Raw genomic sequence first — 24,294 nt, 5'->3', positions numbered from 1 at the left:
GGATGGGACTATTTATTCGAAAATATTAGGAGCCGGGCAAGGAAATTGGACAATGAGGTCTACACTTGCCGATTTTGTGCCCATACCATCGTTCTTTTCGACTTTCGTTCCTTGGTATACTTGGGGCTCGAAAAGTACGAGCGCCTGCTGTTCGGACTGATCCGATGGTTGTGTGGTTTGGGTGGATTCTGAAGTAAAGGTTACGCGACGGCAGTAGGGATTCAATTCAAGGTGAACGTCATAACTCTCCTGGTAATACCAAACCTTGCAGACCGGGCATTCGCGGTGACATCCGGTTTCTATCCAATGTCTTATGATGTCGCCTCCTCTTCCGGCATCAAATGCACATCGTGGGCATCGAGACGAGAGATCACGATGAGCGGACATATGCTGTCGAGTCTTCTCCGGATCTTCAAACGATCCCTGGCATAAGTCGCACCACAAGTCGTAACAAATAGTGCTGAAGTGTTCTTGCGCTTTGTCGAGAGCGTAAAATTCAAGTTTACAACGAGCACAAGTAGACCACCTGTCATAACAGAATGTTAGCCACAACGAAAATACGTTTATTTTGGATAGTAATGGACCGACGATTGGGGTGAAAGAGGTCTTTTGGAAGCCATTGTGAATTGTTTCTTAGCTTCTGAAAACTAAGAAACGTTTGATCTAGAGTGAGCTCTTGGTTAATGAAGAGGTATCAGTTTCCTGATTGAACAGAGTTGAAGATTAGATGAGGATGAAAGGGAGCAAGGTCGAAGATGATTCTGAGGTGATAATAATTTTATACACGAAAAGACGAAGCTGAGAGGAGAAGGAGAAGGAGAAGGAGGACAGGGTGGTAATGATGATGGTGATGATGACGATGTGTGAAGGGAGTGAGATAAGAAAGTAAGAGGGTATTATATAAGTAGGTACTTCAGTAGAAAGTATTTAGATAAAAATTACGGGAGGTGTATTAGAGTATTAGGGAGATGCGACGTAATATTGGAGGGCTCTGAGACGGATTGCCAGGGCGTATATGCGCCCCATTTTGACCCAAGCGAAAGGCCCATTTAGACCAAAGGGCCATTTTGGTGTTGTTTCAGCCACTGTATGTACCCGCCACACCAAAATACCACAAACTCTCAGCCTCAATACCATGTTGATATGTCAGCGTGGCATGGCCCACGAATTGCCCCTACCGTCAAACCGTTGTAGGGCATCTGTTTAATAGCTACCTTACTTGGGTAGACCTTTGAGTCTAGCTCTAGGAAAGGCGCTGAACCAATTAAAGAAAATCTCAACCCAGAATGCCTAGTTTTCCTTATAAAGGGCTCCTGACTAGTGATTATCTAGGTCAATATATCTTTAGATGTTCGACTGAGGTATTAATACCTTGGTATTTAGTCTGGGGTTAGGCATTCGTAGCTCTCACGGTTCAAAGTGGTATACCCCGTCCTTGTCCGCCCTCTGCTGTTGTCATTCACTTTGATAACACGATCTGAAGGCTGGTGGTTTCATCGAATGTCTAATTCTTCGGACTATAATGACATGGATGAATGAAAACTCCCTAGTCAGGAATGTCTTCGGAGAAAAAAAAAGTATCGTAATTATAACGCAATGAAAAGGAAACCCTGGCGTAAAAACAGAATGCCCCATATACACAAAAAGAATAAGAATATTCTTATGAAAAACTAGCGGTAGGAATAGTTGTTTGAATGAGGAGGCGAGTTAAAAAGGGTAGTATCCTTTGATACGGATTCAAAGGAACTTTGGTGGTGGTGATCCATATTGTATATTCAGGATTCTGGAGACTATTATAAAACAAATATCGAACGGAAGAACACGCTTAGGCAGTCTTAGCGGCGCCCTGAGTAGGTGTCAGCTTCTTGCCGTCCTTGTTGTATCGTACTCTTGGTGGTGGAGCACGGTTGCGACGTCCTTCTCTCGATCGAACACTATCCAGCAAAATAACCAGTTAGCTAGCTTTCCTCACATCTATAGACCCCGTTGTGCAGGAATTCCACCATACCGAACGATCTTTCCGTGGATAGCGCAGCTGACACAGTATTGGAGCTTGAGGTACATCTTTGGGATGTTGTATCCGGCGGGGTTGTTGTTGCTGCCGTAGGCGTATCCAGACGATGGGTCGGAGAAGACGGAGGCCTCCATGATATCACCTATTCCAGACCGAATTGACGTCTCATTAGCATGTCTTTATTTGCAAGAGAATCCTTAATAGCTTCAGCAAGCTCCAGGACCCTATTTATATATATGCCAATTAAACGGATAAGAGATTCGACATACGGATGGCGGCAGATTCAACCATGTTTCGGATGGTGAATCTCTTGATGGCCTTGTCCTTAGGAGTACATCTTGAGCAGTTGGAGCAACGGATTGGGTTGACGTGACCACGTCCGTTCTTGTTGCGACCGCTATAAAATAAAACCACCAGTCAGAAATCGTCCCTTTTTCAGATGATGTTGAGATCCTTCGTCCGTCTAAGTTTCGACATACTTGGCTGCGCGCTTCTTGACCATTTTGACTAATCTGTAAATGCCTTCTGTTAACCCTTCTGTTGCAAACGTTGTCGGAAGATGAGAATTGTCGGAATGCGGAATTGGCTGTACCTGGATGATTATCGAGTGTCGAAATCGGGGTAAAGGGAGATAATTCGTGAGTGTCGGCGACGATATCGGTGATGCTTGTCGAGCTTGCTGGTGGTATCTTGAAGATTTGGGAGACAGCCTGTCCAGCCAGCGAATTATTTTTTTGTGGGCAACACTCTCGCCTATATTACCTAAACGGGAACAGGAACATAGGGCTCAACACCACAACACATTTGGCGGCTACATAAGCGCGACAAACGCCAGAAAGTGTGTTGAGGTGTCGTTGCCGACGCTGCAATGTACGGAGCCGGCTCGGTCCTAAGCTGTCAGGTGTATAGCGTAGAGCCGGCGCCGGGCGGGGTAAAGGTTCGATATGCTTTCAGTGACCACGTTACTCGATCATCTGCATGGCCACAGCGTGCCGGTAAGCCAACCATTTGGCCAGCCAGAAGAGATGGATGGATGGCCTGCATGTTGATATCATGCGGATGAGCTCTGGGTATAGACTTCGCGATGGCATCGACAATTCCCAATGATTTTGTCCGCGCCACCTTTGCATACAGTCTAATAAAAAAATCTGATCTGACATGACCTCATCGGATTTTTTTTTTTGAACAAAAAAAAAACTTAAAGGATACCTTCCGAATAGTTCCTAAGATTCTTAAGCTTCCCGAGCGGACAAAGGGACATATTGGCGGCTGTGAATCCGTGAATGGAATATTTGAACTATCATATCATGCCAGTTTCACGATATCGGAATCATTATCACGAGCCCTTCCTGCAGGCACTCGTCTAACTAGTCTAATAGAACCATCGATTCCTCAATAAGGCTATTCCTTTAATATTAGTTCCGACACTAAGCAAAATAAGAAATAAGAAATACTAAACAGCTGGCGAATCGTCAGCCTTGATTTTGGTTTGAGTGGTTTAAGATTGGGAGCTCCAAAGAAGCAACAACAGCACAGCCAAACTTAAGCCGCCCCGCCAAAACTTTCTTGCATATTTTCTTCGGATCCCTCCTTTCTCCCTATCTCCTTCGTATCACCAACTTCATCACCTTCAAAACCCACCAAATTTGCAAATACCGAAGCTGCAAATATGTCTACCACCGGCCGTCGAGGTTCCCACCGGACTACATCCGCCCAGGGGCACCATGATGCCGGCTCTAGCGTTACCGATAGCAGACGACGACAGATCAAACGAGATGAGGTATGCATGCATCCAATCGCTATATCCAAGCTTTTGAGACAATCGACGGCAGCTAACCGGAATCACTCTGTATAAGGCAATTCGACGAAAAATGGAGCAGGATTTGGGGAAGAAGAAGCAGCAGTCTAGCGCTAGGTCCCGGGGAAGTCGCAAAGCAACACCTGGCACTGTCATGGCTCTCAAACCGGGCCAGGCATTGCAAATCAAACCTCATGTCACAGTCGCCGAAGCTGCTCAGATGATGGCTGCTAAGCGCGAAGACTGTGTTCTCGTTACCGACGACGACGATAGAATTGCCGGTATCTTCACCGCTAAAGATCTTGCTTTCAGGGTCGTTGGCGGCGCAATTGACGCCCGAGATGTCGCCGTTGCTGATATTATGACCAAAAACCCCCTATGCGCTCGAACGGACACTTCAGCTACCGATGCCTTGGACCTTATGGTTAGGAAAGGATTCAGGCACTTACCCGTCATGGACGAAAATCAGGATATCAGTGGTGTTTTGGATATCACAAAATGCTTCTACGAGGCAATGGAAAAGCTTGAGAGGTCCTATTCGATGTCTCGTAAACTTTACGATGCATTGGAGGGCGTCCAGGAGCTTGGTGGAGCTCAACCTACCCAAATAATTCAATACGTTGAGGCTTTGCGGTCAAAAATGGCGGGTCCAACTCTCGAGACCGTTCTCAGTGGCGTCCCACCTACCACCGTAAATGTTAGAACAAGCGTCAGAGAAGCAGCTGCTCTAATGAAAGAAAATCACACCACAGCTGTCCTTGTCCAAGATCAAGGAAATATTACTGGTATTTTCACCAGCAAGGACGTTGTGCTCCGTGTCATTGCTCCGGGACTTGACCCCGCAACTTGCAGTGTCGTTCGTGTCATGACTCCCCATCCAGATTTCGCCTCTATGGATTTGAGCATCCAAGCCGCTCTCCGAAAAATGCACGGTATGGCCCCGACTTGACAACCCTTCATATATGTGTATGTTTATTTCAAAAAAGCTAATTGCGTACTTAGATGGCCACTACTTGAATCTTCCTGTCATGAACGAGGCTGGCGAGATCGTCGGTATGGTGGATGTCCTAAAACTCACCTATGCGACATTGGAGCAAATCAACACCATGCAGACACCGGATAACGAAGGTCCGGCCTGGAACAAATTTTGGCTGTCAATGGATAACGACTCTGAATCCGTGGTGTCTGATAGTGTCTCCCACCACATGTCGATGATGGGGTCTGAATCGCCAAGCATGCTGAGACATCCACAATATGAGCGACCAGGAACCTCGCATTCGCACTCCGTTCTACCTAACGATTCTGCATCCCACGCCGGGGACGATTCTCCACCACATTCGCAGGTCATGCTCACACCCTCGCAAATGCCATCACTCTCAGAAAATCCATTTACATTTAAATTCAAGGCACCGTCTGGTCGGGTTCACAGATTCGCTGTAATTCCTTCAGCTGGATTCGCTGGTTTAGTAGCCACTGTCAGTCAGAAACTAGGCGGCGAAGTTTCTCAAGTTGGTGGCCCAACCACTGTAACAGAAGATGGCCAGCTTGATAAACAGGGATTCGCGATATCCTACCTTGATGATGAGATGGACCCTGTTTCAATTACCACAGATCATGATCTCAGCCATGCTATTAGCCTAGCCCGCCGACAAGGCAAAGACAAGGTCGACATCTATGTGCACGATGCAGACCACCCTCCAAATATCGAAATTCCTCTACCCCCACCCCCACCTCCACCACCAGCTCCAGTTGATACTGAGAAGCTAGATGCCGCCGAGGAGGTTTTGAAACTTCAGAGACAAGCCGAACTTCTTAGTGAAAAACAACATATTCCCGGAGTACCTAACGATCTGCTGCTTCCAGGAGCTGTTGCTACTCTCGCTGTTGCAATTATCATCGTCTTCGTTTTTAGCAGGTCAGGTAGCCGCTGACTAACCGTCCTTGCGAGATGATACAATTATATTACCCTTTTTTTTTGTTCCAATGATATCCGATAAACCTAGGTTTCGGCCCCTAGAATCTTATAAGCGGCATTGCAGAGATTGTCCCAGCAAGCTAGCGATGAAGCCGCCTACGCAGGCTTGCGACCTTTTTCTTTGTTTCTCTAGTACATACTATGAAATTATTTGTGATTTTTATAATGACCCCACTTCCACTCTTTCACACACTCTCTCCTTTGTCGTTCCCAACAGGGTTTCTTTTTGGTTGGCTGTTAAAGAATTAGCGGATGTAATATCACCAAGAAATGTATTTTGACATCTCTCTTCGAAATATTATTTTATATAGACTCTTTCATGATTATCATCTCATCATTACCGAATGTATGTTCTACTCGTGGTGGTCGTTTTTAGCCCGGGATCGATTTGGTGTGGCCACACTTTCCAAGTTTGGCGCCGGGTCCACTTCAGAGCGTTTCGATTGGATCTCTCCAGGCCAGGATGGGTTCTATTCTAGCTGATCAGGCTACATCATGTAAGTACCAATACCCCGCTGCCAGCATCGATTCCACAAGGTTTGGTGTAGAAACGGGATATCATATGTGTCGGCGACTTCAGGCAAGTGGGCGGCACAGTTCCTGGCAGCATTAATTGCATATCATATATCAGTTGCCAGAACCTTTTGATATTAATATTATAATAAAAAAAAGAAAAGCTTCACGTAAGAGTCGTCATCTAGAGTTGTGGTCAAAGGACTTGAATTTATATTTCTGTTAATTTCCATGATCATATTTCGTATATATACTATCCCGACGTGAAGTAATCGATCTTGTGACTACTATTAGACACAAAAAAAAGAGTACCATGCATAAATGCTATCGGAAACCCGTCGAGCCACGGTTTTAAAATCCGACCAATGTAGTGGCTTACCTGCTATAGCTACAGACCCAGAATCGAACGGTGTTTTAGTGGGGTGAGGATGGGTCGCAGCGAAGCCAACGAATATGATCTGGATTGGAAGTATAGTACTATACCCCCGGCCATGCCGACCTGCAGGACAGCTTCACGAGTGGACTCGACTCCGCAAATAGACGTAAAGCAAAGTACACCAGTTATCATACAATGTTCAAGTGACGGTAAAATTCCCGTCGAAATTTTTGATGTTAGGCAAATTTCAGCTGTCCCTTTTGTTTCGTTCGCCAATGCAATGCCCCTCTCTGTTAATTAATTCAGCTCGATTGTTATGATACAGCACAGTACTGGACTGTGGGATTAATTCCTTTTTTGCAATTTGATATCGAACACACACCTTCCTACCTTCAACTATACCAGCTCCTCCTCCTCTTCCTCCAGCTCCTCCCTCCCACCCCTCCATTGTTTTAGCTAATCCTCCTAGTTCCCAAGCCGGGTGTTATTTAATACATTTTTCTTTTTACCTTTTTTTTTCCTTTTCCAACAGGTAAGCTTAAGTTGAGATCGAGGGTTTCATCTGAACTACCTGTTCGCCACTCCCCGGTCGAATAGGAATGAGGTAGTTTACATAGAAGGGCTCAAATCCGAACACCCTGCTAACTAGAACTCAAACACTCTGATTGATTTTATTCTTATTTCATCATTTTCACTTCATTCTATTTTCATTTTATTTTTCTTCGCTTTTGTTATTGTTATTGTTCATGTGCATGCAGAGCTAGCAAGCAGTTAGCTGGGTTTGGTGCAAAGCTTCGAATTTTAGCTCGATCCATCAAGAACACTCCTCCCAAAACACACACATCTCCCCCACCAAAGCCAACATTTCTCTCTCCCTGTCCTCTTCTTTCACAATCATTGCTTTACTCCCCGGTAGATATCCTTATCCTCAAAGAACACTAAGCTTACCAACATCGCGGTCTCACTCTATATTAGGAGAGCGAGGTAATTCCAACTGGGCCATCCAACCCTCCGGCCTGCTGCAGCTGCAGGCTGTGCGTGTCCGTCCATTCGAGCTGACAAGTCAAAAATTCCCATCTGCAAAAGGTGCCCCTCGCGTAACAACAAACAATTTTTTTTTTATCGCGAACGAACAAAAGATCCATTCAATCGACTCCACCCCTCCTTTCAATTTCTTATCGGAGTCCAGCCACATTCTTCGTCGCCATCCTTCCCCCCACCATCATTCAGTAAACACTCGTTCCCTACCGAAACGAGTCCGACAACTCATTCAATATGTCGGATGCTTCGATTCTTCCAGAACTAGAGCAGTTGCTCGGGGCCCTCACTAGCTCGGACAATGCAGCTCGATCTCGAGCTGAGGAGGTTCTTGCGACTGAATGGGTCGGCCAACGTCCAGAGATGCTGATGTACGGACTAGCCAGCTTAAGTACCGTTCGGACCAACAGCAATCCTAGTGTAAGTCACCTTTGAGCCACTTTCTGGTTACACAGCCTGCCCACTCGGCTGTTATACCCCTTCGATCTGTCTCGGGAGGGCCTGCTTTGTAGCCCTCCCTCCCTAGGTTTTCACAGGCTTGGTGGTCCAATTCCGCTTTGAGGCAGCGTCAATCCTGTCTCTTCTTGGGGAACTTGCAGTCGTTCCTTGAAGAGGCTGGTACTTACGCTTGAACACAAGGCGATATTGATCTTCAGCCAAACCTTTACCTTCGCTATGCCGCTTACCGCTGCGTATTCTCCCTTATACGCCATGCTAATTTTACATTGTAGTCTCGGTCATTTGCTGCTGTGCTGTTTAGACGTATGGCATCGAAGACTGTCAAGAAGCCAGAGCCGAGAGACCTATTTATCTCCATAGATAGAGACACCCAGCAACGGGTTCAGAATATTCTTATCCAGTGCTTTGCCGACGAAACAGACCATCAAGTCCGAAACAAAATTGGCGATGCGATTGCTGATATCGCACGACAGATATATGATGATGGTATGTGGGGAATAAGCCTCCAATACCTAGGAATCTGGCTGTTACTAACGGATCCATGTCAATTTGATAGAACGAGCCTGGCCTGAACTTCTGGGCACTCTATTCCAAGCTAGCAAGTCAGCCGACCCGTCGCTCAGAGAGGGAGCCTTCCGCATCTTTGCGACAACCCCAACCGTCATCGGTGGAAACCAGTATCAAGCCGTCTCGCCAGTTTTCCAAGATGGTTTCCGTGACGATGCGGTATCTGTTCGTATCACAGCTATGGAAGCTTTCAGCTCTTTCTTCCACTCGATCAAAAAGAACCAGCAACTTCAATACTCCGCGCTCCTCACTGACATGCTCAACATCCTTGTCCCACTTCAACATCCAGATCACAGCGACAACTTGTCAAGGGCCTTCATGGCCCTAATAGAGCTAGCCGAGATCGCACCTAAGATGTTCAAAGCCGTTTTTAATGGGCTTGTGAAGTTCTCTGTTAGTTGTGTTCAGAACAAAGACCTAGGCGACCAGACAAGACAAAATGCTTTGGAGTTACTAGCTACATTTGCGGATAACGCCCCAGGGATGTGCAGGAAGGACCCCAACTACACTGCTGATATGGTAACACAATGCTTAAGCCTTATGACCGATATTGGAATGGACGATGACGATGCTGCGGAGTGGAACGATTCTGATGATGTGAGTAACTTTGGTTCCCAGGGTTAATGTAGGCCAATTTGAACTAATAAATATCATAGCTTGATATCGACGAGAGTGATATGAATCACGTTGTTGGTGAGCAGTGCATGGACCGATTAGCGAATAAGCTCGGCGGTAAAACTGTCCTGCCACCCACTTTCAACTGGTTACCTCGAATGATGAATTCGGCATCCTGGAGAGACCGACACGCCTCCTTGATGGCCATTTCTGCTATATCAGAAGGATGTCGAGATTTGATGTTGTCAGAATTGGATAAGGTTTTGGAGCTTGTCGTACCTTCTTTGAAAGATGAGCACCCCAGAGTAAAATGGGCTGGTTGCAATGCAATTGGTCAAATGAGTACCGATTTCGCAGGGATTATGCAGGAGAAATACCATGCTGTTGTCATGGACAATATTATCCCGGTCTTGGGGTCTGCTGAACCACGGTATGAATCAGTTCCACATACTTACCTAGCTACCCAGAATATACCTAACAGCTACATTCACAGTGTCCAATCCCATGCTGCCGCAGCGCTCGTTAACTTCTGTGAAGAAGCAGAGAAGGAAATATTGGAGCCATATCTAGATCGCCTCCTCACAGCATTGTTGCAATTGCTTAGGAATCCAAAACGCTATGTTCAAGAGCAGGCATTATCCACGATCGCGACCATTGCAGACTCAGCTGAGCAAGCATTTGCAAGATACTATGATCACCTAATGCCCCTATTGTTCAGCGCCCTGAGCCAAGAGCAAACTAAGGACACCAGACTTCTTCGTGCTAAAGCTATGGAATGTGCTACTTTGATTAGTATGCTCTTTTTACTATCCCTATTACCCTTGATTTTGATAGAACTCTGACACTTTACTCTGCGAATAGCACTTGCAGTCGGAAAAGAAAAGGTTGGAAAAGACGCCGTTGCTCTCGTGCAGATCCTCGGGAAAATCCAGCGTACGAATAAACCTCTGTAGTTCTCATTAATGCCACATAGCTAACTTCTACTCTCAGAGAGCGTTACCGAACCGGATGATCCGCAAGGTCAATACCTTTTGCATTGTTGGGGTCGCATGTGCCGTGTCATGGGAACAGATTTCTTGCCTTACCTCCCCGCTGTCATGCCTCCTTTGCTCGAGTTAGCTAGTGCTAAAGCAGACGTTCAGTTGATGGATGGTGAGTTCCCTTTCGAATCCAAACCTTTTCGCTGCTGCTAACCAATTTTGTCCCCCATAGACGAGGAAGAGGTTCAACAGATGGAGCAAGAAGAAGGCTGGGAGCTGGTCCCCGTCCGTGGAAAATATATCGGAATTAAGACTTCAGTGCTTGATGACAAGCATATGGCGATCGAATTACTTGTCGTATATGCCCAGCAGTTGGAGGCCGCATTTGAGCCATATGTCGCCCGCGTTCTAGAGCAAATTGCCTTGCCGGGTTTGTCATTCTTCTTCCACGACCCCGTCCGGACGGCATCTGCTCGATGCATCCCACAACTCCTCAACGCTGTCAAGAAGGCTTCCGGCCAAACCTCGCAAAAGATGGTAACCATCTGGGGCCCGACTGTCAATAAAATATTAGAAGTGATGAATACGGAACCCGCGGTTGACACCCTCGCTGAGGTATACAGCTGTTTCTATGAGTGTGTCGAGGTGGTTGGACCAAATTGCCTGTTGGACCAGCATCTCGTTGCCTTTGCGAACGCTTGCAAAACAACTTTGGAAGATTATCTAAAGCGTGTTCAGCAACGTGAGGAGGAAAGACAGGGACTTGAAGAAGGCGAGGAGCTTTCCGAGGATACTTTGTATGCTTTGGAGGACGATCAAACACTATTGGCCGATATGAACAAGGCGTTCCATAACGTCTTCAAGAGTGTCACAGTTCGTTTCCTCCCTTGCTTCGAGCCCCTCCTTCCTCTTTACCAGAGGTTCATTGCTAGCCCAGACGCTAGTGACCGTCAGTGGGCCTTATGCATAGTTGACGACTGCATTGAATTCTGTGGCCCGGAGAGTTGGAAGTACCGCGAGTATTTCTTGAAGCCGCTCATGGACTCCCTCCAGGACGACAACCCAGCTATCAGACAAGCTGCTGCCTATGGTATTGGTATTGCCGCCAAGTCAGGAGGCCCTGTCTATGCTGAGTTTGTCGCTGCCGCCCTTCCCGCTCTTTTCCAGGTAACTCAACTTCCCAAGGCCCGCGTCGAGGATCATGTGTATGCCACCGAGAACGCTTGTGCCTCGATAGCGAAGATTCTACACTCAAACTCCTCGAAAGTCGGAGACGTTCAGGCTGTTGCGACAGCATGGATTGATACCCTTCCTGTTATCAATGATGAAGAAGCAGCACCATATGCCTATGCATTCTTAGCCGAATTAGTTGACCAGTAAGTTGGAATACCAGGAGACCAAAATAGCCTGATACATACTAATGAAACACCGTCTACGCGTAGGAAAAATCCAGCTGTCGTCAATCAGGCCGGAAAGGTATTCGACCTGGTTGTCCAGGCTCTTGACGCAGACACTTTGAGTGGTCAGACAGCTGATAGAGTTGTTGCATCCATGAAGATACTCTTGCAGACGCCAGGGATTAATCCCCAAGCTATCCTAGCTGGGATCCCAGTTTCAAGACATCCTGTTGCGCAAAAGTGGTTTTCGTCGTAGCCTGATTCCCGATAGAAAGCAAAGGCTCCCTATTGAATTCTTGTAATAAATTTTCTTTGTTCCTACCTATTTCTTCCCGATCAGATATCATGAATGTACTCCGGTGTATGTTTCTTTCTCACCCTTCCGGAACCGTGTCTTCTCTTTCCAACATTTTTCTATATGCAATACGCACGTTGTTATATGGATACATTGTGATGAAACCCATTACCGACTTGCATCCCCAATATTCTCCTACTCCCCTCCTGGCATTCCTTCCCTGCGATGATAGACATATCTCGCTACGATGTTCAAGAACTTTTTCCTTCCGTTAGGTACTCAGTTAGGTTCGGCGTCGGATATATATATCGTTCCGTAATCATGTATACGTAAAACACTTTGCTATAGATAACAATCCCATGCAGGTTTTTAAATTCGTGTGCTTCCCATTCTATCTTAGTAGCAGCTAGTAATTTTAAAAAGATTACAACCTAGTACCTAGACCTTATAATTAATATTATGTATTAATTAAAGAATATATCAATGATTTGCTAGTTGTATCTATTTTCATGTCATTCGTACAACTTCCTAGGCCGGCTATTGGTTTACATGAATTTTTATTTCTTAGAAGCTTAATCCCTTTTCTGTGGAAATCGTAAACTTTGAAAACGATATGTTTCGATGTATCGATACCAAAATTTGATTTATTTAGTGTAGGAATCTATTTTAAAGGTGTCAACGACAAGCCTGGTTTAGAAACATACAGCCTCAAGTAGCGGCCCTTGGTGCAGGCGTTTTATTAAGTATATATCGGCCACCGGTCACATTTATAACTAAGTAACCTAGTGGGGTTGGGCGTTTCTACTGAATCCCAGTGTGCAGTGCTCCTGATCGTGACAACCACCTCAATATAAACAATCCCTTAGATACCAACAGCATACTTTTTTATCCATTCATCTTATCTCTAAATCCCTTCACCAAACATACCCAAGGGAGCCATCACCGCCACCTCCTCCTCCACCTAGAAATATTTTCAACCTTGTCTCTTCTCCTTTACCCAAACATCAAAAGATCAAACGAAACTTTACCATTTCATATTCTTGTCCTTCACATTCTCTTAAATATGAGTCCCCACTCTATTCAAGATGTTACCGCTTCTGGGAGCTCAAAAGATGGTTCCAATATCCTTGAAGTCACCGAAGGCAATGAAAACGTGCAGAATTATGCAAATCTTTACGAATATTACTGCCAATTTAATGGTGAACAGTAAGTCTCTCATTCGAAGACAGGTTCCTTCTTTCTCTCCTTCTCCGTCTTCCCGAGGTCCCATGTATTCATATCTAATGATGAAATCCAAATAATCTAGCTGGGACCGTTGCTATAATTGCAAGTTGCACTTTTCTTCTGTCGAAGAGGCTAGCGCCCACTTCAAGAAAACTTGTCCACATCTTTGGTGTACTAGATGTCAGGTAACCTTCAAGACCTCAGAGGACCGCGAGGCGCATTTGCAACATGGGTTTGCGCATTGGCCTTGCGGTGTCTGCTCTTTCAATGGACCGAAAGTCGATGCGCAAGAGGAACACTGGGCACAAACCAACCATCGATATAAGTGCAGAGGTTGCAACTGCTGGTATGAAAAACGATATTGGGATGAACATTTGAGGACGATCCATGCCTGCAGTAGGTGCCATGAACACCAAGAGAATGAAGAAGAGCGAAAGAAGGTAAGTATCACTCGGGTTGTCATCGAAGCAATTTCCCACAAAAAGGCTGTACTGATTTCGTTTCTGACCGAGTTATAGCACGAGAAGGAGCATATTAAGGCCGCCGGGCTATTCCAGTGTATCGGTCGATGCTGTCGCGAATTTAAAAACGTCGGAGATATGTTCTCTCATCTCGAGTCCGGGGTTTGTGAATCATCGATCAACAATTCCGACGTACTTCAATGCTTTGCTGTGCACCAGGCGGCTGAATACCTTCTCTTTAAAGATAGAAAGGGCATCCTCAAACGTATTTTTGAGGGGAAAGAAGTTGGCTCCAACCCATTCAATTGCCCGGGCAAGGGGTGCAAGGAGAACTTTGGTTACTTTTCCTCTTTCCTCAGGCACACTGCCGGAAAGAAGTGCAAGTTCCATTTCAATGAGTCTGGTCCTGAAAGTATGTTGACACATATGGAGAAAAACTTGTTTGTCGACGTTGCTATCTCCAAGGTCCAAACAATGGCCGAGAATACCACCTCTGGTATCCAGGTCCACGCGTTCTTTCCAGAAAATCTGACAGACCGCCCTCGATATCCAATCGTCCCTGATATCGAAAACTTGCGTCTAAACTTCACTGGTATGGCCCGATCTTATCATGCTGTTCTCAAGGAAATGATCATCCAAGAATCGGATGACATCAAAGAGCCGGGCGTGCTCAAATTTCGTATCCCGAAGTCTTTCAACAGACAACTCGGGTTCTTTGAGAAGAGTTTCAACAAGGCCAGTGAAGCCTACACGAAGCAAGTCTCTTCAAAACCTAACCCTCGCAGTGACATCTTTGTCTATTTCCAATCGACTAAGATGGGCCATCCAGGTTGGAAGTTTTTGGGCGATGCTGACGAATTGCTTAAACTGCTCCGCGTTATGTTTAAGTACGAAATGCCGAGTTACGAGCAATACTACTCGAAACAATCGTGATCGAAGGCTTTCTAGTGACCTAAACAGATCACTTACAGCGAATAGATTAACGAGGCTTCTACTACCTGTTTCGTTGCTTTGTTGTTTTTATACTCACATATATTGAGTGCATGTGCACTTGATATTCTTTTGTCTTGCTATTGATTGCTTGAATGTTTTCATTGATTCTACTATCGTATTTTTGAGTAAACTTAAAGCGAAGGTTATGTTGCGATACATTTCAACGGCTCCTCACCCCTCTTTGTATTCCGCTTGGTACCTTTGATTGTCACCCGTGCACCCTTACATTCCGCTTCTACCATCATTCACATCCCATCCCCAATTTCAAGAGCAGAGCGAAAACAAAATACAACAAAGCTTTCGAGTTGTTCTCAATCACCTAGCCTATGTTGAAAATCCCCTCCATCTGTTACCCCATAGCTTAAATCTGAATTACAATCAAAAGGCTAGATACCTCAAATCCATTAAAGCCGATCAAGTTCGTAAGGAACCTCGTCGTATATATAGGAGTTAAAATTAAACTATGGCTTCCAAATCCATGCGCCTATCTAACAGTATAATGATGCCCTAAACCCCAGCACCAACGGAAAAACCAATACCGCCCGAACACCACCCATGATCTGGATAATAAAAAAACATATATATCTTACACATCGTTCAATATTGTCGTCTTCATATCTATGCAGAGAGAGCTTCACTCTAACTCTTCAATGATAACCTTCTTCTTTGCGTCCTCAGTAATAACCATCTCATCCATCCGATCACCATCGCTATTTTCTTCTCTTGCTTCCTGAAGCCTCCGTAATTCATAGATACGGTCAATCAACTCCCTTCGTTCATTAGTTTCTTTATCATCGTTACCAGATGAAGGTTTTAGTTCTTCGAGGACTCCTAAACCAAGATTCTTTTCAAAACACAGTTCGTGTTAGCAATTGTATCCCAATATCGATATTCTTTTGGAAGTACGAAGCGTGTGTTTTTTTTTCATAAAATAGGGTTTTATGAACAATCAGATTCGAATTCTTCGCGGTTCGCTTCATCCCCCCGTTCCCTCTATATATGATGGGGAAGGGGTAGCTCAGAGTGAGCTGGGTTTAAGCGGTAAATGTCATCATGTTATAAAGGTGGTAGCAGTGGTGTCGTGGAACAAAAAAAACTTTCAAAAAAAAAAAAAAAAGTAGAAAAACTTACCATCTCAATATAAGGTTGTTTATTCTTATTCCGCTTTTTCAACTTTTTAGGTGATAATGACGATGATGATACATTCGCACCATCCCCATCTTCGGCGGATATCTTTTGCGGACTCAATAGGTTTGTGATCAAAACCTCCGCCATAGTATTCGGTGGTAATGAAGTCGGTGCGGATACGTCGTCATCCGACATATTGTCGTCGTCGTCGTTATCTTCACTATCCGATTCTTCTTCGGAAGAACTGCTGTCGCTACTATCGCTATCGCTATCGATCTCAATTCTGCGATCCGCTATCCTTCCAGCGAGTTTTTCTCTTTCGAGTTGTTCATCGGCGGCTTTGAGCGACGGTAAGAATGAAGCTAGCCTGTTCCTTACTTGGAGGGTAATCAGTACTCGGGTCAATTGATAATAAAATGCGAAAACAGAAATAAAGAAAGCAAGAAGAGAGAAGAAAAAAAGTGACAAATGATATCGAGTATTCCAAGTATTGTCCAGAATGAATGGTAATAGAATAAACACGTACGATCATTGGCTCCTGCTAGAACACCGTCCGGGTTAATCTTGAATTCTTCGCGATTGAATTGCATCCGCGGTTTCTTGGGTAACGAGAGTTCAACGATTTCATCGTCGTTTGTAGCTGCGGCAGTAGGTAACGAAGGTGAAGGGGCCGTCGGGAGGGCAACTAGGTCGACCTCCGGTGGTCGTTTTAATGCCATTTTGTTTTGTTTTTTTAATATTTTTCTTCTTCCTTCTTTCTCTAAGAGAGTTTGGAGGTAGGTTGTTAGAGGAAGAGGATTCGTTGTGGGAGGAACTCGAAGATCAAAATTTATATTGCCGATTTTTTTTTTGTTTTTTGTTTTTTGTTTTTTTGTTCTCCAAACGATCTGCAGATTTTCTACCACATGGTCAACGCATAAATCGGTGGTATACGGGGAAAACGCTAATCCGTGCGACGTGGTTGATATTTTTGTCTATGGATATCTTCTGACATAATTTAACATACATGAAACATGCATCATGAAAAGAAAAAGAAAAAAGTATATTCATAAGCCTAGCTTCAGTTTTGGTAAGATGCAATATGGTGGGATGATATAATTATTTTTAAGGGAAAATATATGGGGAAATGGCTTAGAAAGTCTTGAGGTTATCCGAAACCTTGAACTCCGGTTCGGTTACTGTCCTTAGGTGTTCGACGGATGTGCCTTCGGCAATTTCGATGAGAGTTAGCCCTTCCCTGAAATCAACATCGAAGACGGCCTGTAACATTATCCAGTTAGCCAAACTATTCAATTAATTTGTAGAAAAAGGGTTAGATAATACCAATTCAGTGATAATTCTGCTAACACAGCCCTTTCCAGTAAGAGGGAATGTGCAGTCTAAAAAAATCCAATTGGTTAGTAAAATTCAGTGAATTTCATGTATGAGAGAACCACCACTTACTCTTGACGATCTTTGCGCCGCCCCTCTTATCTGTATGCTCTGTGAGAACAATGACCCTTGTCTTCTCCGGATTGGCGACGAGGTCCATAGCACCTCCCATTCCCTTGATCTTACCAGGCAAAGCCCAGTTTGCAAGATCACCATACTCATTTACTTGCATGGCACCGAGCATAGTGAGGTTGATCTTGCCAGATCGGATCATGCCGAAAGATTCGTCCGATCCTAGATGATAAGATTAGTATCCAATGTAATCATTATTTGAACCAAGTTGTTGTTTTTTTAACGTACCGAAGACGGATGCTCCAGCGTTAAGGGTAACCGTTTCTTTTCCGGCATTGACTAGATATCGAGTTAGTTTTAAGCATATTGTGGTTTCGGATCTAAATTACTTACTAAGATCTGGATCTGCCTTCCCCTGTTGAGGATATGGTCCCAAACCCAAGATACCGTTTTCAGATTGTAGTGTGACCGAAGTATTGGGATCCACAAAAGTTGGAGCCAACATCGGCATTCCGATACCCAAGTTTGCGAACATACTATTGGCACTCGTCAATCATATGCTCAATGATACTGGTCTCAGAGAATACATACCCATTCTGGAACTCCTTCGCTGCCCTCTTTACAATCTTTTCCCTCTTCGACCCACCGCCACCTCCCGTAACAGCCTCCTTGATCTCCTCCTCAGTCTTCGCATATGTGAACTTTTCAATCTCCTTGCTAGCCGTGCTCTGAACCACCTTGCTAACATAAACGCCCGGAAGATCCACCATAGCGGGATCAATAACTCCAACATCAACAATCTCTTCCGCTTCAACGATAGTATTTTTGGCGCCTCGACCCATAGCTCCGTTGAAGTTCTGAGCTGCTAGACGGAACTGTGCGTTACCGAGCTTATCGGCTCTCCATGCTTTTACGAATGCATATTCGGCATTGATGGCTTCTTCCATGATAAATGTTTTACCGTTGAAGACTCTGGTTTCTTTGACGGGTGAGTAGACGGCGACGGTGCCATCTGGGTTGTACTTTACGGGGAGTTCGCCGGTTTGACGCCATGTACCGTAGCCGGCTGGGGTGAAGAATGCGGGGATACCTGTGATATTGAATTTCGTTAGTATCTGACTGCGGATCAAATATATCATCTAGCAAGTATCCGGATAGTAACGTACCAGCACCAGCAGCTCGACATCTTTCCGCCAATGTTCCCTGAGGCGTCAACTCCAACTCGATTTCTCCAGAAAGATATTTCCTCTCGAATATTTTCTACCCAAATCACAACATCAATTAGTCTTCACGGTTCCCCTCCCTACCCGGAATCATCGGCAGAACCCGCTAAGGACTTAAGGGGGGGAACGTTACATTCTCTCCAACATAACTAGCAATCATCTTTCTAATCTGCCCCGAAGCCAATAACTTCCCCAATCCTTTCCCATCGGTTCCCGCGTTATTCGAAACTGCCGTTATATCCTTAATATCCGGTCTCTTCTCGAGTTCATTGATCAATGAATCCGGAACTCCACAAAGTCCGAAACCGCCTACTAATATTGTCGATCCGGATTTGACATCTTTTATAGCTTCTTCGGCGGATGCGCAGACTGTAATTGGATTAACAAGAGGTATTAGCGATCCCACCCCGCTGATGTTGTACTCAATTGATCATGAAGCGGGGAATTATGTTACCCTTATCAATTCCCCTGTAACTCTGTGTTGTGGTGAAGGTTCTGAGGGAGGAGTAGAGGATATTTCGCTTTATAGTTAATTGATAGTACCGGTAAGCAAATTATTCATTTAATATTGGGATGTGGATTTGCGGGAGTACCTTGAGTAAAGATCTCGAGGCGAACGCTCGAGTCGTTCTATATAGTAATTCCGTCGATACCATTGTGGGGGGTAAAACCTAGCGTTCAAACAGATCTACGTAACGTCGTCTGATAAACAGTGTCGAACTCGAAGATATAAATTTTGAACTCTAACAAGACAAATGGTCGTATCCGATTATATATATTCTAGAAAGAAGGATGTTTTCAAGAAAAAGAAGATAGAAAGTAGGTAGTCCCTCATCGATATTATATTGTAACATCCATTGCGCTTACCCGCCCGAGGCTTATATTTTGGAGGGGCAGACTGCATGCATCGGAGCTACCCCAGATTCCGGCGCTGGGTTTCGGAGTCGCGCTTTCTTGAACCGGCTAGCATCGGAACGAGACCCTGCGCCCGTCACCGGTATAAAATGGAATTCAGATATGTAATCGAATTGTCCAAAGCCGCGCTCCGAGACCGCAGTGAAACCCGCAGTGATAAAAGTCATATGATATCATGATCTTGAAGAAATTAGAAATTTGATTGACGTATAAGTAACTACTATAGAGCGGGTGCTCGGCTTTCTTCCCCACCAACCCCACCTTACCATCCGAACGTAACCCGCCAACCTTCTCCGATCAACAAGAAGAAGAAGAAGAAAACAAAAGACTAAACTCGAACCCCATAACCAACCTAGGGATATCCTTAAGAATGAACATGGTGTAATATAACATGATGCACATAGGCCTGTAAAAGATTATCGCCAAAGTAAACGCGAACAAAAAAGGGGACATCCAAAACAATGTAAGAAAACGCACGATACAGCATAAGAAGTAAACCAAAGGGGGCCATATCTACACCTACGCGCCTTCACTACCAAACTCCGCAGTCCAATCATTACTCTTCTTAACATCTTCTTGACTGACAGTCGGTCTGCTACTTTGTACAGCCTTCACAAAGTCCTTAAGCGTCAATGGGGGCTCGGCCAGGTCCTCGCTCTTCACATCTACCCATGTCATTTCCATAGCTCCTTTGTCGCCAGGACTACATGGTGTAAGCTTCCTCTTAACCACACACTCCTCCCTATCGTCATTCTCGTCCTTCATTTTTTCTTGTACCTCGATCCATTTGTAGTGTGTCGCCATCTGAATTTTGCGAATAGGCTGCATCAAGGCGTCATTCACTGCAATACTGATATCGGAGCCAGAGTAACCTTCAGAGATTTTACCAAGTTGTCGGTAGTCCTGGGGTCCCAGTTCGCAAGGAGTTGAGCCGACGGAGATTTGGAACATTCGCTGGCGGGACGCGGCATCGGGTAGGGCGATGTGTATTCTTCGTTGGAAACTAAAATAGTTCCGTTAGATTGATACTATCATAGAGAATGGAGTGTAAGCTTACCGTCTACGGATAGCACCATCCAATTGCCATGGGATATTTGTGGCCCCGAGGACTAGTACACCGGTCGAATCGTGACCCACACCATCCATCTGCACCAACATTTCCGTTTTTATTCTCCTGCTAGCTTCTGATTCTCCTTCACCACGATTTCCGCAGAGGGCGTCGAGCTCATCAATGAAAATAATTGACGGTTTATTCTCTCTTGCCATACTAAATAATTGTTTAACGAGTCTGAAAGAGTGATAAAAGTTAGCTCCGTAGCTCCATGTAGTCTCAACATGCCACATATTTAGACCTTACCTTTCTGACTCTCCCATCCACTTGCTAACCAAGTCACTACTGCTCACGGAGAAGAAAGTGCTATTCGCCTCCGTCGCCACCGCTTTCGCCAGATAACTCTTACCGGTACCCGGAGGGCCGTACAGTAAGATACCTTTCCACGGCTTCCTCTTGCCTGTGAACAAATGCGGGAATTTGATAGGTAATATAACGGCTTCTTTCAGGGCTTCTTTTGCCTGTTCCAAACCAGCAACATCCTCCCATCGAATATTCGGCTTCTCAGTCAAAATCGCACCGGATAATGCGCCTCTAAGCTTCTTAGAATCGGTATCGAGATCATCTTCGTCGCCTTTCCCCTTCCCTCCAGAACCAGATTCCTTCCCGTTCGCGCCTATCGCTTTCGGTTTTTTCTTGTTGGAGTCGTCCGCGAGGTGGGTCTTGAGTTTCTCGGCACGTTCCATGTACTCAGTAGCTTTCTGGCGGATTAATTCTTTGGACTTTGGGTTCTTCTCCCCTGTTTAGAGTTATTGTTTGTTAGTAGACCTGTTTTGTATGGTATTTCGGAGATTTCGGCCGATGACGGAAGGGTATTCGCACATTTCAAAGCTAGCATGAAGAGGTTGAGAGAGTCATAGTAACCCTGGTAGGCTTTCTCGTAGTTCTGAGCGGTATCGTCCTCAATGGCCTTCTTGACGGTTTCTATCGCCCTGCCGAGAAAGTCGGTAGTCGCCATGGTTGGAGGTCAAGTATCGTGTATTCGAGCTGACGAGGGGGAAGATGGCACGAAAGTTATCGGATTTTAGAGGTGGAAGGAAAGATGAATGTCGATGTCGTCGTCAGAAGCCGCTAAAAACACACATGCACGCCGGACGGAAGAAGAACTCGATTAAGGTAGCAAAGAATCCTGTCGTAGATCCAGGCTGCCGTACGAGATACGTAATTCTGCTTTCGTGGTGTTTTTTCCTTGCAGAAAGACGAGGGGGTGAGAGAGAAATGGTGGACCTTTGAGGGGGGGTTTGTCGTTGACGAAGTGCACATGGGGTAACCAAAGTAAGGTGGAGGTTTCTTTGCGCTAAACAAAATGGCAATCAAGGTTTCGAGCTGGTTCGTTTCGCTTGGCCTGCCAAAATATAATCCCACTTTTGCAATTATCAATATCTTGCAAAGCAGCTTCGGACTAGCCAGCCAGCTGACCATACACCAGATCTATCATTCTCGACGACTACAAACGGGACTCGCGAATCTCCTCGGGACTTTTACTACAGCTAGGACGAGATTAAGACACCAAGAATGGCGAATGTACAGCAGTTATCCGACGAGTACACAGATCTCCAGAAGAGTATGTAACAAGCCCCACCATGCACAACCAACTACCGTTTGATCACGATGGCTAACGGTTGTTTAGAGCTCCAGGATGTTATCGAAGCCCGTCAGAAACTAGATGCCCAGCTTTCGGAGAACCAGGCTGTCCAGAAGGTACTTTGTCTGCCGATATATATTTTATTTTAATTGCTCGAGATATTTACTTATACCTTTCGCTGGTACTGACGAATTATATGCACGTGTATGGTTAGGAATTCAAAACACTTGATGGGGATGCAAACATCTACAAGCTCATCGGGCCTACTTTGATAAAGCAGGACAAGGACGAGGCGGTCATGAATGTTGATAAGCGTTTAGACTTCATCGAGAAGGAAATGTGCGTCCCCTCCCACGTATATGGAGCGACCCGCCTGTCTCTAGATACTAACTAATCTCGACGACAGAAAGCGAATAGAGGGGCAGATTACCGAGTTCTCAGAGGCCAGTGAGAAGAAAAAGGCGGAGATAATGCAAATTCAAATGCAACAGCAACAGCAAGCGCAGGCGCAGCAGAAATAGCTTCCCAACTCTGAATACTAAGCATGTCGATATCTATTTCAACTTCCTTAATCACACCAAAAGTTATTTCACGAGGATAGCTGTCTGTATATATACGATGATACCCACGACGAATTTTATAAGGATACTCTGGATATTGGTACTTATATTGGTAGAAATATCGTCGTGATACGGTTGACGAAGTGCATTAGTGTGGATGAATGATCAGGCTTCAGCTTTCTCTTTCTTATGCTTCTTCTTCTCCTTCTTGCCTTCCTCATCATGCTTACTCTTCTTTTCTTTCTTCTTCTTCCCATCCTCGTCCTTACTCTTATCCTTCTTGTCTTTCTTATCCTTCTTTGACTTCTTAGTTTCAATCTCCTCCTCGGACGCGTCCTCTTCGATTACTACAACTTCCTCTACTGTCTTCGACTTCTTCGATTTCTTCTCTTTCGGCGTCTCCGCAACTTGGTCTTTGTTTCCTTTGGATTTCTTCGGCGTTGCAATAACAGGCTCAGCTTCATCCATAACTACATCGTGGTCCCCGTTCGCGACAAGGTCTCTCCGGGGTAACACAGCTTCGTTGATGCTATAGTCGGACTCTTCTCCGTACCCTGCTGGCATAAACCGCATTTTCAACCCTTCTGGTTGTTTCCGAGGTGGAGGCGGTAATCCCTGTTCTCCAATTTTTGTTCGTCCAGATGGTGGCGCCTCTGTTATCAAGTATTGAACGGTTGGTGCGACGGACGCTAAGGATTCTCTCGTTAGAATATCACCCCAACCGTAATTGTTGAAATGACAAAGTACCTAGCTGGTATCCTTTCTTCCCTTGTTTAGGGATCATGACCTTCATGCTGGAACTGACCGAGTCCATCGATCGCCGTATAGTGAACTTGACATCATCTGATTCGATAGTCTCGCCGTCTAGACCGCTATGAAGCTTGATCTTCTTGACGTCTGAGAATTTGAACTTGGAGGGAGCTGTAAATAGGAAGATTTGCTTCCCACCTAGTGATGACGGGATAGATTCTGTGGATGCTATATCGAGGGGAGTGAATCCGGGTGGGACATCTTTATCGAGTGGAAGTTTAAACTGAGTGGTCTTCGAGGTTTTCGCTGGCTCCGAGGCTTCGCTCTCGCTCTGGCTCTCCTCGCTATCTTCCTTATCCGACGACTCTTCCTCTGAAGATTCGGATTTAGATTCCCTGTAGATGTTCGATAAGTATGATCCTACGACAGGTACGGTAAAAGTGGATAGCATACTCTTCGCTCGACTCTTCCACGACTTCCACAACCTTCTTGCTCGTCTTCTTATTATCCTTCACGGTCTTCGAGCTAGAGGCTGCAGCGCTATCTTTCCCCTTCTTGGATGAACTGCCTCCAGCTCCATTGACCTTCTCAGTGCCATCCCTATTCCTCTTCTTCGAAGTCTTCTCTGTCGCTTTTGGAGTCGCTTTCGCCGGCGGCGCATCCATCATCGGTTCATCGTCATCAAGGTCGGAATCGTCCACATATTCCGAAGACTTCACCGGCTTGGATTTTGACTGTTTCTGCGACTTAGCCGTCGACGTTGTCGTAGATTTTGAAGTTGATTTCGGGGGCATTGTGCTGGTTGGTGGTTTTTTTTTGTTAAAGTATTGTCAGTACTAAGTAAAGAAGTTCGCTTTTTCGAGGTAAACTTTTT

At 45.2% G+C, this 24,294-nt stretch overlaps 10 protein-coding genes across 10 annotated transcripts; 4 read left to right on the top strand and 6 right to left on the bottom strand.

Annotated features, from left to right (window-relative positions):
* Positions 1-12: 12 nt before the first annotated feature.
* On the bottom strand, positions 13-387 carry AOL_s00054g513 (uncharacterized protein; the record flags this gene model as incomplete). The annotated part of the gene is made up of 1 exon (XM_011121829.1): positions 13-387. The coding sequence occupies one exon, from the start codon at positions 385-387 to the stop codon at positions 13-15; it is 375 nt and encodes a 124-aa protein (XP_011120131.1).
* Positions 388-1,825: 1,438 nt separating this feature from the next.
* Positions 1,826-2,516, bottom strand: AOL_s00054g512 (uncharacterized protein; the record flags this gene model as incomplete). The annotated part of the gene is made up of 4 exons (XM_011121828.1): positions 1,826-1,934; positions 2,009-2,156; positions 2,284-2,411; positions 2,494-2,516. 4 exons carry the CDS (start codon positions 2,514-2,516, stop codon positions 1,826-1,828), a joined length of 408 nt encoding a protein of 135 aa, XP_011120130.1.
* A 1,167-nt stretch (positions 2,517-3,683) lies between these two features.
* Positions 3,684-5,743, top strand: AOL_s00054g511 (uncharacterized protein; the record flags this gene model as incomplete). The annotated part of the gene is made up of 3 exons (XM_011121827.1): positions 3,684-3,794; positions 3,871-4,744; positions 4,815-5,743. 3 exons carry the CDS (start codon positions 3,684-3,686, stop codon positions 5,741-5,743), a joined length of 1,914 nt encoding a protein of 637 aa, XP_011120129.1.
* A 2,208-nt stretch (positions 5,744-7,951) lies between these two features.
* AOL_s00054g510 (uncharacterized protein) lies at positions 7,952-11,988 on the top strand (the record flags this gene model as incomplete). The annotated part of the gene is made up of 9 exons (XM_011121826.1): positions 7,952-8,134; positions 8,446-8,659; positions 8,730-9,337; positions 9,397-9,785; positions 9,849-10,147; positions 10,217-10,288; positions 10,346-10,507; positions 10,568-11,711; positions 11,778-11,988. The coding sequence occupies 9 exons, from the start codon at positions 7,952-7,954 to the stop codon at positions 11,986-11,988; spliced, it is 3,282 nt and encodes a 1,093-aa protein (XP_011120128.1).
* Positions 11,989-13,090: 1,102 nt separating this feature from the next.
* AOL_s00054g509 (uncharacterized protein) lies at positions 13,091-14,645 on the top strand (the record flags this gene model as incomplete). The annotated part of the gene is made up of 3 exons (XM_011121825.1): positions 13,091-13,233; positions 13,334-13,691; positions 13,770-14,645. The coding sequence occupies 3 exons, from the start codon at positions 13,091-13,093 to the stop codon at positions 14,643-14,645; spliced, it is 1,377 nt and encodes a 458-aa protein (XP_011120127.1).
* A 694-nt stretch (positions 14,646-15,339) lies between these two features.
* Positions 15,340-16,552, bottom strand: AOL_s00054g508 (uncharacterized protein; the record flags this gene model as incomplete). The annotated part of the gene is made up of 3 exons (XM_011121824.1): positions 15,340-15,549; positions 15,837-16,210; positions 16,360-16,552. The coding sequence occupies 3 exons, from the start codon at positions 16,550-16,552 to the stop codon at positions 15,340-15,342; spliced, it is 777 nt and encodes a 258-aa protein (XP_011120126.1).
* A 412-nt stretch (positions 16,553-16,964) lies between these two features.
* AOL_s00054g507 (uncharacterized protein) lies at positions 16,965-19,155 on the bottom strand (the record flags this gene model as incomplete). Its single annotated transcript, XM_011121823.1, has 10 exons — positions 16,965-17,093; positions 17,157-17,212; positions 17,277-17,498; positions 17,565-17,615; positions 17,670-17,812; positions 17,868-18,366; positions 18,443-18,536; positions 18,633-18,868; positions 18,954-19,020; positions 19,093-19,155. The coding sequence occupies 10 exons, from the start codon at positions 19,153-19,155 to the stop codon at positions 16,965-16,967; spliced, it is 1,560 nt and encodes a 519-aa protein (XP_011120125.1).
* A 778-nt stretch (positions 19,156-19,933) lies between these two features.
* AOL_s00054g506 (uncharacterized protein) lies at positions 19,934-21,483 on the bottom strand (the record flags this gene model as incomplete). Its single annotated transcript, XM_011121822.1, has 4 exons — positions 19,934-20,417; positions 20,472-20,702; positions 20,772-21,264; positions 21,348-21,483. 4 exons carry the CDS (start codon positions 21,481-21,483, stop codon positions 19,934-19,936), a joined length of 1,344 nt encoding a protein of 447 aa, XP_011120124.1.
* Positions 21,484-22,040: 557 nt separating this feature from the next.
* On the top strand, positions 22,041-22,631 carry AOL_s00054g505 (uncharacterized protein; the record flags this gene model as incomplete). The annotated part of the gene is made up of 4 exons (XM_011121821.1): positions 22,041-22,089; positions 22,156-22,226; positions 22,325-22,449; positions 22,517-22,631. The coding sequence occupies 4 exons, from the start codon at positions 22,041-22,043 to the stop codon at positions 22,629-22,631; spliced, it is 360 nt and encodes a 119-aa protein (XP_011120123.1).
* A 204-nt stretch (positions 22,632-22,835) lies between these two features.
* AOL_s00054g504 (uncharacterized protein) lies at positions 22,836-24,214 on the bottom strand (the record flags this gene model as incomplete). Its single annotated transcript, XM_011121820.1, has 3 exons — positions 22,836-23,359; positions 23,418-23,815; positions 23,874-24,214. 3 exons carry the CDS (start codon positions 24,212-24,214, stop codon positions 22,836-22,838), a joined length of 1,263 nt encoding a protein of 420 aa, XP_011120122.1.
* Positions 24,215-24,294: the final 80 nt, after the last annotated feature.

This window comes from Orbilia oligospora (genome assembly GCF_000225545.1).
Source record: "Orbilia oligospora ATCC 24927 unplaced genomic scaffold scaffold00054, whole genome shotgun sequence".
Lineage (NCBI taxonomy): Eukaryota > Fungi > Ascomycota > Orbiliomycetes > Orbiliales > Orbiliaceae > Orbilia > Orbilia oligospora.
This window is presented reverse-complemented; position numbering and strand designations above follow the sequence as displayed.